At 44.0% G+C, this 11,908-nt stretch overlaps 1 protein-coding gene across 4 annotated transcripts in view; it reads left to right on the top strand.

Annotated features, from left to right (window-relative positions):
- cnot4b (CCR4-NOT transcription complex, subunit 4b) overlaps positions 1-5,190 on the top strand; it is a 149,649-nt gene extending 144,459 nt beyond the window's left edge. For all 4 annotated transcript variants that reach the window (XM_041216266.1, XM_041216268.1, XM_041216267.1 and 1 more), the window contains one exon: positions 3,982-5,190. In XM_041216266.1, the coding sequence (XP_041072200.1) occupies positions 3,982-4,277 (296 nt within the window). In that variant the 3' untranslated portion in view covers positions 4,278-5,190. The remainder of the gene's footprint in view (positions 1-3,981) is intronic.
- Positions 5,191-11,908: the final 6,718 nt, after the last annotated feature.

Below are 11,908 nucleotides of genomic sequence, written 5' to 3' on the forward strand. Positions count from 1 at the left end.
GTGTGTGTGTTGAAACCTCCAGAAAAACACCCAATCCTGAATCCAAAGATCCACACTGGCATGGCTGAGTAGATGAACAGTGATCTTTTTCAAAACAAAAACAGAATTACCTGGAAAAACTCAGCAGGTCTGGCAGCATCGGCGGAGAAGAAAAGAGTTGACGTTTCGAGTCCTCATGACCCTTCGACAGAACTTGAGTTCGAGTCCAGGAAAGAGCTGAAATATAAGCTGGTTTAAGGTGTGTGTGTGGGGGGCGGAGAGATAGAGAGACAGAGAGGTGGAGGGGGTTGGTGTGGTTGTAGCGACAAACAAGCAACAACCACACCAACCCCCTCCACCTCTCTGTCTCTCTATCTCTCCGCCCCCCACACACACACCTTAAACCAGCTTATATTTCAGCTCTTTCCTGGACTCGAACTCAAGTTCTGTCGAAGGGTCATGAGGACTCGAAACGTCAACTCTTTTCTTCTCCGCCGATGCTGCCAGACCTGCTGAGTTTTTCCAGGTAATTCTGTTTTTGTTTTGGATTTCCAGCATCCGCAGTTTTTTTGTTTTTTTCTCAGTGATCTTTTTCAGTTGGAGATATTCTGTGCTAGGAAAGCAAGTGGTAATTATGCTGAATACAAAAGGGAACTGGCAAACAAGGATAGAATGTGTTGGGGTAGCCGTTCAAAAGCCTAGAAGAATTTTTCACCCTCTGCACACCTGTAGAGTTACACAGCACAGAAATGGCCCTTTGGCCCGTCGTGTCTCCTGTTCAAGCAAGTGTTCAGAATGCAGAATTGAGAAAAGCCTATAAAAACACAACCAGCTCACTGGCACCTGAAAGGAAAAAAGCTGGGTTAATGCTTCAGATGTGGGGTGGGAAACTTCCAGAACTTTGAGCGAATCCTGGATTTTGCCCAATTTTAAAAAGTGTTCAGGCAACCACAAGCATCAGGGACCCCAATTTGCAAGTTGGTCAACATGTCCCAGCTCTTACTGACAGTTTAATTCCCAGTGTCACCATCCACCCAATTCTGCAATACAACACAAAAAACCTAATCATTTAATGGGGGCCTTCGCAAAACAGTTATAGCATCATAATTCCAGCAGCTAAGTCCACACATCATGGACTAAATACATTTGGTCTCTTCCCATCCTTTTGTAAGTTGGGTCACTAGGTGTACTTAGTGTATGGGTGCAAGTTGTGGTCAAGTAGCTGACTGTGTCTAAGCTCACACCAATAGAATGGGCCCTTGGGCACAAAACCTCTACAGAACTGTAACCTAGCAAGAGATGTTACCTACAGGAGGTGGAATGGAAGAAATTGGCTACTAAAAGATCTTGAACACTGTACTCCTTTGATCTTGGTTTCTTGGTCTTTCATGTCGGTCTGTAGAAAATTGTGATTGCCACAGGTGGGGAGGAGTAATGATGAATATTACCAAGGTGCCCCTATTTCTATTAATTCAGAAATTAACTAGCAATATTTCCATGCAGTTAGTCTTCATTCTAAATTGGGACAGCAGATGGTTGATGTAAATATCAGGAATAGCCCTGTATCCAGAAATCTGTGTCAGTGCAGCTTCATTAATGAGTCAGGAGCCCCTCGTATCTCCTCTTAATGAATATCTACCGCTGACTTCTATTCCTTGGCAGATGGTAAACCAATCCATCGAATGAATGTCTGAAATCTAGCTTCCAATCAATGAGTGACCTTCGGGTAAAAGATAAGACTTTAATTAAATTTCCTTTCCTATTATTTCATTGTGCTGCCACTAGGATTTCAGTGGAGTATAATGGGTGCGTAACATTTTCCTACTCCGTTAGCTTGAACTGTATAAATCATGCAGTAGAATAATTGTAAATACTGCTCCAAATCGGTGTTGAGCTGTGTAGCAACACGGGTACAGTACTGAGGGGGCAGGTCTGTCACTGTATAACATGGGTGCGGTACTAGTGGGGACTTGTCTGTCACTGTATAACATGGGTGCAGTACTGGTGGGGGACTCGTCTGTCACTGTATAACATGGGTGAAGTACTGGTGGGGACTCGTCTGTCACTGTATAACATGGGTGAAGTACTGGTGGGGACTCGTCTGTCACTGTATAATATGGGTGCAGTACTGGTGGGGGACTTATTTGTCACTAACACGGGTAGAGATCTGATGATACATGAAGTGTATTGTCTATTATTCTTACTCATTCACTAAGCCTAGAGACAGCACTCTTGAGAACATGGCAGACTTTCATCAGTGGTAAGCAAAACAATGTACAACTGTGCAGGATGTTCGAGTTAGTAAATGCTATTCTAAAGCTTCCCTTCACTCAATTGGACAGACAGATGTGATTCAACAGTGGATTTTAAGAAATCTGAGAATTTGCATTTGCATAGCACCTGTCACATCCCGGGATGCCCCGAAGCATTGCACAATCAGTGGACTCCTTTTGAAGTACATTCACTGTGATGTCAGAAAATACAACAGCCGCATTCCACAAAGTCTCATAATTAGCAAATAAATGACCAGATAATCCATTTGTGATGTTTGAGGGAAAAATATTGGCCAGTATACCAGCAGAGCTCTCTGCTCCTTTTCCTGAAGTGTAATGGGATCCTTTATACCCACCTGAACTAAAAGATTCCATTCTTGATCCCTTTCCTATTCATGTAATTCCTTCTCCTCCGCTGATGACTAACAGATACGGGCAAAGTTTCCATCTATATGGCAATGTTACCCAGCTCTAGATCTCTGGTCTCACCATTGGCTCAGGGTTGTTGCTATACATTATTTGCTGCCAAACTCATTCTGCTTGGCTCTCAATCATACCAGTGTCCCTCCTGCCTCCTCTCCAACCTGCTTGACCATGTGCTCAAACTTATCCTGCTGCTGTATAATCTCCGCATTCTGTAACCCTGTGTTGAACTTCGCATGCCCCATCGGATCTGCCTTTTTCCAACCCCTGGACTATTTTTTTTCTCTGAGCTTGACTGTTGAAACTCAGATGCTGCTTTTGACAGCCTCCCTTCAAATCTGGAATGGTTCAGCATTTGCCTCCCTCACCTGTCATCTCCTTCCTCAAAGAGCTCCTCATGTCATAGAAAATGGACTTCATAATCCTCGTTCTACTCTTCCAGCCTTTCCTGGGCCCACCTTGATTCACTGATTGTGTTTGCTCCATTTGCTCACCCTCAGAATTTAGTTTTTCATCCCTAACTCTGTGGACTGCTTCCAAAATCCATATAACCTTTCTGCCTGTGCACAGCTTTCAAAGTTGCTTTTTTTTTTTTTGATCTGCTCTCCCCTTCTTCAGTTGCTTCCACCCTGCTCAGATTCCATAATGCATCTCTAGCCAGGTCTCTGACCTTCCTGGCCCTTGTGCCTTAACGACTTACTGGATAACCCCAGTCATCAGAGAGGCCAAAGGGCAGCAAAGGCAGGTTGACAGGGGCTTTTGTGTTGTGTTTGTTTTCCCAAAGCAAGTTTTCACCAAGCTCGCTAGCACAGGAGAGACTAGAAAAGCTAGGCTTGTTCTCCTTAGAGCAAAGAAAGTTAAAGAGATTTTGTAGAGAGCTTTGGGGGGTGTGGGGAGGGGGGCATGAGTGTTTTTTATGCAGTGTCATGATCTGGAATACCATGTCTGAAATGGTGGTGAAAACAGATTCGTTCGTAACTTTGAAAAAAGAAGTGGATGTTCACTTGAAGTTTTAGGGCTACAGGGTAGTGAGACCAATTGATAGCTCTTTCAAAGAGCAGCTATGGACATAGAGTCATCATCATTCAGGCATTGAAGGAGGCCATTCGGCCCATCGAGTCCATGCCAGTTCTTTGCAGAGCAATCCAGTCAATCCCATTCTCCAAATCTATTTCTGTATTTGGGCTGAATAGCCCCCCCCACTTTGTGCTGTAGAATGCCACTTCAGTATTATAGACTGTTTGAGTGTATGAGTGAACATTGAGTTCTCAAACTGGTGTCCAACATGTGTGTTTTCTCTCCACAGGTGTGCCAGCATCCACGGGGAACAGTTTAGACACACTGCAGGATGAAAACCCTCCACATTGGCTGAAGTCGCTCCAGACGCTGACAGAAATAGACGGCCCCACAGCAGCACAGACAGGGCACAGTAACCCCTTCAACACACAGATCCCCTTGCACAGAGCTGGCTGGGCCCCCTACCCTCCACCCTCCAACCCCGGCAACTTTCACTCTCCACCTCCAGGCTTCCAGACCACCTTCAGACCCCCCAACAAAACCCCCACAGATCTACTACAGAGCTCTACATTGGATCGTCACTAAGGAAAACTGATTTACTCCCCTCTTCTCTTTCCCTCTCTTTCTCTTTCTTTTTTCTCTCTCCCTCAGTACACATAATCTCAGTTCCTGATCAGTGCCAGATGCAATGCAATCGCAGCGTTACGTTAGAATTACCGGGAGATTTTTCTGCTCATCAGTCTCTTGACGGCATGCTCCCCACTTGGATGGGCTGTAGTGCCTCCCGCTGACCAGTGTCTAATCCACGAGCTACCTAGAACAATAGACTAATACAGCATCGAATGAAGCCATTTGGCCCATTGTGCCTGTACTACTTGCGATATCAAATTATGCATCACATTTCGGGAAAACCCACTACATGTTGGGTGAATGTGAAAACTACACAGTAAATCATCAGGAGAGCTGGTGTCAAAATTCATAACTTATAAGTAACAATGTTTAAGTTCACGGTCAGCGGGGGAGCGGCATGCTGGGTAAGCATTTTGATTCTTGGTTATATATGGGCATGTAGCTGAGGAGTGGATGAGTTGACTAAAACAAATTGATTTTTTTAATTTTGACTTTAGCTTAAATAAATAATACAAGAAATATGTTTTAAAAAGCATTCACAAATTTAATACCTAGACGACAATAAAAGAACTGCTGAACACAGAGTGGTATATACTCATTTCTTTATCTGTCTTTCTCTGTGTCTGTCTGTCTCTCTTGGCATTTAAAATTCACTGGAATGGGAGCTCTGGGATAGCACTGCATTGGGGGTCACTTCATTCATCAGGAGCACAACTTCTTGAAACTCTGCCTGCCGCTTCAAGTAATCTGTAGGTTCTGGACATCGTGCAGTATTTGAAGAGAGTGTGGTTAACCTTGACGCTAAAACTAAAAATGTACCTCTTCAGATTCGAAACTAAATCTTAAATAATAAAAAAAGAATACTTGACCCTGCCGCGTTTTGTCTACCTATGTGTCTGTTCTTGCATTCACCCACGTGCATCACTAACAAACCAACATAGCTGTGTCTGGTGCTGTGGAATGACCGATGACTATGTCAGTTTTGTGGAAGTCAGACATCTTGTACAGAGTCTGTAGGGTGCCTGGGTACGCCATTCATGCAGAGCCCCTGTGACTTGAGAAACTCTGAAAAACCCCCTGCAAATACTAACACTTGAGCACCCTGTTTCTAATACCCAACAGCTGAGCACCCACTCTAAATATTTGCCAAGCCTAGAACACCCCCTACAAATATTAGCCAAATCCCATTTGTGAATTGAGCTAATTCCCAAGGTTGATCTTTGAATACGAATTAACTCCTGAATCCCCTGAATAATTACCGAACTCCCGATGACTCAGTGCAAATATGAACCCAACTCCTGAAGATCCCTTGTGAATATTAACCCAACTGCCAAACTGTCCACCACCCCCGCCCCCACCAGCCCCATGAATCTTTATCACATCTGAGGATCCCCTGCAAGTAGTGAACAACTCCCAAGGACCTTTTGCAATTATTAACCAACTCCCACATATTGCATGCAACTCCCAAGGAACCCCTGTGAATATGAACCCAACCTCGAGCACCCTGAGTAATTATTAACCAACACTGAAGAAGTCCCTGCCCCAGATCCAAAATGCAAGAAAGTGACATTTTTGCAGGAGGCATTTATGTTTGGAAACTGCAACAAGTGAAGGTGAAGAAGTACCAAACTGGATGGTAACTGGACACAGGCTTGTGTTTCAGCTTCAGACTAAATGGACTATAACTGAGGGTTGAGATGGCTAAGTACATGTGAAGTTATACATCAACAGCCTTTTTTATAGTATCTTTAATATGTTTAAAAAAATCCCAAAATGTTTCACTATTATATGAACAAAATTTGACAAACCACATTAGGAGACGTAAAAATATAATCAAATATTTGATCAAAGAATTGAGTTTCAAAACTGTTAGAGGAGAATGGTTTATGGAGAGAATTCCAGAGCTTAGGGCTGTGGCACGAAGCAGCTATCAATGGTGGAGTGATTAAAATTGGGGATGCTCAAGAGCCTAGAATCGTTGGCCCACAGATATCTTAGAGAATTGTAAGGCTGGTAAAGGTTACAGATAGGTAGATGCAAAACTAACACCACAACACGAGGGATTTGAAGCTCATGAATGAGAATTTTAAAATCAAGGCCTTTCTGGACTAGATACCAATGTAGGTTGGCAAGCGCAGGTGTTTGGCGAAAGGACTTGGTGCAAGTTGAGATCTGGGCAGCAGATTTGAACGAGCTCAAGTTAATGGAGGTTGGAAGAAGCTGGAAAGGGGAAATTGGTATAATCATGTCCAGAGGTAATAAAGGCAGGGATGAGGGCTTCAACAGCAGAGGAGCTGAGGCAGGGGCAGAGTCAGGTGATGTTACTGAGCTGGGAATTAGGCAGCCTTGGTAATAGAACACATGTGATCAAAAGCTTAGCTCAGATACAACAGGAAGGTTGTGTTCAGTTTGGTTCAGTCTCGAAAAGTGCACAGAAAGGAGGCTGGAGTTGGGGGAGGGGTCCAAAGACAATCATTTCTGTCCTCCCAATTTTTCATTGGAAGACATTTCTGCTCATCCAGTGCCTGATGTTGGACAAGCTGACAAATCAGAAACAGTGGAGGGGTTGCGAAGTTTCACAGAGATAGCCAGATAGGGCATTGAGAGCTAATGTGCTCGTATCCTGTCACAGAGACAGCTAGCTAGCATAATAAGTAACTTCTAAGCAGTTTCTAGAATGTGGAACTGAGGTGAATGTATTGGCTTCATTGTGACAGTAATACCTTGGCCCATGAGTAGCAGGGCAGAATATTACTGAGTAGGAGACCCTTGAGTTGACTTAATCGCGCATTCGGCTTGGCTGGAAGGACTTATTCGGGTTTAGAATTAAGCTGAAGCCACCTTGAACTTGGATACACACTGTTAACTTCTTAACAAAGGAGCAAGTGTGACTACAATAAATTAGAAATTTAATTATCCACAGGTAGAGCAGTGTAGTGATTATGTTACAGGCCAGGGAACACAGGCCTCGTTTAAAAATCCAAGGGAGATGAGTTCAAACCACACCATGGCAGTTTGAGAATTCAGGGGCATCAGTGGGGACTGTGTGTGTCAATGAATTGAAAACAGCGTGGGGTTGAAATTACTAGGCATTGGCTCCTGCTCCTGACAGCACTGTGATGGATTTCCATGCCATCCCTCTGGAGGTGGATGCTAAACTTGGTGCCTTTACAGGAAAAAATGACACCCCAATCTCCCATCCACATCTGAAGCCCCAGACTTCCTAAGCATGTTCCACTGATATGAAGAGCTCTTCAAAAGCTCAGGCTTGATCTGCAGGTGGTAAATTTGCAATATGTTAGATACAGAGTTAATCTCCCTCCACACAGTTCCATCAAACACGCCTAGGGCAGGTACACCACAGGGTTAAATAGAGTCAAGCTCCCATTATACTGTCCCCATCAAACACTCCCAGGACAGGTACAGCATGGCGTTAGGTACAGAGTAAAGCTTCCTCTGCACCGTCCCCATCAAACACTCCCAGGACAGGTACAGCACGGGGTTAGATACAGAGTAAAGCTCCCTCTACACTGTCCCCATCAAACATTCCCAGGACAGGTACAGCACGGGGTTAGATACAGAGTAAAGATGCCTCTACACTGTCCCCATCAAACACTCCCAGGACAGGTACAGCACGGGGTTAGATACAGAGTAAAGCTCCCTCTACACTGTCCCAATCAAACACTCCCAGGACAGGTACAGCACGGGGTTAGATACAGAGTAAAGCTCCCTCTACACTGTCCCCATCAAACACTCCCAGGACAGATACAGCACAGGGTTAGATACAGAATAAAGCTCCCTCTACACTGTCCCCATCAAACACTTCTAGGACAGGTACAGCACAGGTGTTATATAAATGCAGAGTCTTTGCTCATTTCTCATGCCAGTCGCTTTGGCTCCGTTTAATGCCTCATCAGATGATGTGTCACATGGATCAGAATCATGCAGGATCAGTAGGGAATTGTTGACCTCAGCTGCTCCTTGCCACCTCACCATCCCCATAGCCCAGGATTGCAGCAGCTCCTGTTCAACACCCTGTGCTGGAGAAATGCATGGACTGCATCAGGGAATGGCACCAGGTTTGTCTGTGATTCCCCACACAGTTGAATACCAGATGATATTTGCTGTGTCCTCCCACACATTGAAGCCTACACATTGTACCACAGCAGGATGTCAATACCCACAGGATCGGGGATGGGTTGGTGTGGGGGAGCACTGAACAAAATTAAAAATAAACGAGATGGGTGATTTCCACCTCCATTGCCTGAGCAGTATCCCATCAGGGCAGAAATTTTTTGGGTGTGATATGAGTACAAAATGGAATCAATTTAGCTGCAGGAAGGCCTGCATCTGATTTACACGGGCTTTGGTCTCACTGCGAAGCCCTTTCATTAGGCCTTGCAGGCAGACATCAATAAGTAATTTAGAGACCTATCACCTCTTGAGGGACCTCATTAAGAAATTAGTTAGCGATGAACGGGACAGAGCCATCTCAAGTTCTCCAGGATTCTTCATTGGCCCTGTAGTCACCAGCCTCACCTAGGTGAAAATTACTATTTAACTTTCCCCAGTGGGATGAGTGCCACTGGAGACACAATTGCACCTCACTCTGTAAGCTTCTCAAATCTTCAATCGTAGGACTTAGCTGAAGGCCACAGCCTGCAGCTCACATTGATTAGGTCTTGAGGACCAAATTCCATCAACCAAACCTACCCCTTTGAGTGGGTCAGCCATTTTGAATAGAACTTGTTTAATCTTCCTCTCTGTGGACATCAGTTGCTACAAACATTGGGGACGTGCTGTGGCCCCAGCAACCCAGCCTCCTCACAGAAGGGGAGATGGTGGCACTGTGGTAATGACCCAGGACTAGTAATTAGAGGCCCAGGCTAATGTTTTGGGAACATGGGTTCAAATCCCACCACAACAGTTGGTGAAATTTGAATTCAATTAATAAATCTTGAATATGAAGCTTATCTCAGTAATGGTGGCCATGATAACTATCACTGATTGTTGTGAAAGTGCATCTGGTTCACTAACACCCCTTCAAGGAAGGAAATCTACCATCCTTACCTGGCCTGGCGTGATTCCAGATCCACAGCAATGTGGTTGACTCTTGACTGCCCTCAAGTGGCCTAGCAAGTCAGTCAGTTCAAGGGCAATTAAGGATGGGCAACAAATGCTGCCCTTGCCGTGACAACCACATCCCATGAAAAAATATTAAGAAAAAAAGCCCACCCCTGAGCAAGATTCCCAATCATTGGCAGTTTTGTGATGTGATGTACATCCACCTGGGACTAAGCAAGCTCATTTAATAAACAAGATAGACACTTATATGGAATCTGGCCACATCACTGGGGAAACATCAGGTCATTTTGAAGTGTGGTCAATATTATTCTGTATTTAGCAATAAACCCAACAGTCAAAGCCCAATCCCTCACTACTGGCATGTTAGTCTAGCTAACGTGTCTAAATCCTGGTGGAGGGCTTGAACCCCCAACTCCTGACTCAGAGGTAATATGTTGCCAACTGAGCTGACATAGTTCACGTTCTGTTTAACTTCCAACACCTTTCTCACATTTATAATGGACTGGAGTCTTGATAAGCAGGGTCACATTCTATGACCAACTGGAGCACTCTGGCCTCTGAAAGTTGTGGGTTCAGGTTCCACTCCCAGGCTTGAGCACAAATAAACTGATGCTAACATTCTTATGCATTATTGATGGATTACTGTGCTGTTGGTGAGAGATTGTAGAGATTCAGAGGGATCTGGGTGGCCTAGTGTATGAATCACAAAAATGTTAATATGCAGGTACAGCAAGTAATTAGGAAAGCTAATAGAATGTTATCGTTTATTGTGAGGCAAATTGAATGCAAAAGTAGAGAGGTTATGTTTCAGTTGTACAAGGCATTGGTGAGACCACATCTGGAGTACTGTGTACAGTACTGGGCTCCCTATTTAAGGAAGGATGTAAATGTGTTGGAACCAGTTCAGAGAAGGTTTACTAGACTAACACCAGGAATGGGTGGGCTGTCTTAAGAGGAAAGGTTGGCCAGCTTAGGCTTGTATCCACTGGAATTCAGAAGAGTAAGAGGTGAGTTGATTGAAACCTTTAAGGCCCTGAAGGGTCTTGACAGGGTGGATATGGAGAGGAAGTTTCCTCTTGTGGAAGAATCTAGAACTAGAGGTCACTGTTTAAAAATAAGGGGCCGCCCATTTAAGACAGAGATGAGGGGCATTTTTTTTATGTCAGAGGGTTGAGAGGCTTTGGAACTCTCTTCCACAAAAGGCAGTAGAAGCAGAGTCTTTGAATATTTTTAAGGCAGAGGTAGATAGATTCTTGATAAGCAAGGGGGTGAAAAGTTATTAGGGGCATGTGGGAATGTGGAGTTGAGGTTACAGTCAGATCAGCCATGATCTTATTGAATTGTGGAGCAGGTTCAAGGGACCGAGTGGCCTACTCCTGCCCCTTGTTCGTATGTTTGAATGGTGATGCAGCCTTTCTGATGAGGTGTTAAACTGAGGACCTGTCTTCCCTCAAGTGGGTGCAAAAGATCCCATGGCACTGTTTTGAAGAAGAGCAGAGGAGTTATCCCTGGTGTCCTGGCCAATATTTATCCCTCAATCAACATCACAAGTAAGACAATTATCTGGTCATTATCACATAGCTGTTTGTGGGAGCTTGCTGTGCACAACGTAGCTGCTGTGTTTCTACATTAGAAGAGAGGCTACACTTCAAAAGTACTTAACTGACTTTAAAGTGCTTTGGGGCTTAGTATGCTCATGAAAGGTGCTATAGAAATGCAGGACTTTTTTGAAACCTGTGCTTTTATTATTTATCTTGTAAGGATTGTTGTAGTTCAGCTCTAGTAACTATCCCCATAATCATTACTGGAGAATATATGGGATAATCACCAAAATCTCTAATCACTACAAAAAGTGAAAAAATACAAACACACTACTTCCAACTATGCACAGGCTAAACTGCTAATCAGTATTTATTTAGAGATATAATTACAGATACATCAAGCCTGGCAGGATACTAAACATTGATCATTCTTACACTACATACAGAAAATAACATCCTGCATTTCATCCTCAAATTCAAATTCCCTTAGCACATTTTTAGAAAGGCATTTACATTGGCGTTTTCTATGGAAGGTTTTGATCCTTAAGGAATTCTTTCCACCCCCTCTTATGTTGACTTAACTGGAGGCTAAAATATAGAAGAGCAGGGGCAAATCCCTGAGCGATAAGGGTGTTTTCCCTTTGCAGTCCAAGCCTGCATTCCTTAACCATGGTATCACCCATCAACTTTAATTGCTTTGCATCTTGTCCTAGTCCAAAAGTACAGGCTTCATATGGGATTTAATTGCAAATGCTTGGCAACCAAGGAGCAAAGAGCCTCCTGCAGCCGGCAGTGCACTGGCAGGAACACCATGGAAATTACACAACTGTTTCCAAACACTTTTGAACCTATTTCTCCTGACACTCTGCATTGTTTATTTATTACTGACCATGTGTGTCAAAAGCATGATTCAGGAAGTGAATATGTTAGACAAGAAGTGACTATAATAAGCAGGAAATG

This window comes from Carcharodon carcharias, chromosome 21 (genome assembly GCF_017639515.1).
Source record: "Carcharodon carcharias isolate sCarCar2 chromosome 21, sCarCar2.pri, whole genome shotgun sequence".
NCBI lineage: Eukaryota > Metazoa > Chordata > Chondrichthyes > Lamniformes > Lamnidae > Carcharodon > Carcharodon carcharias.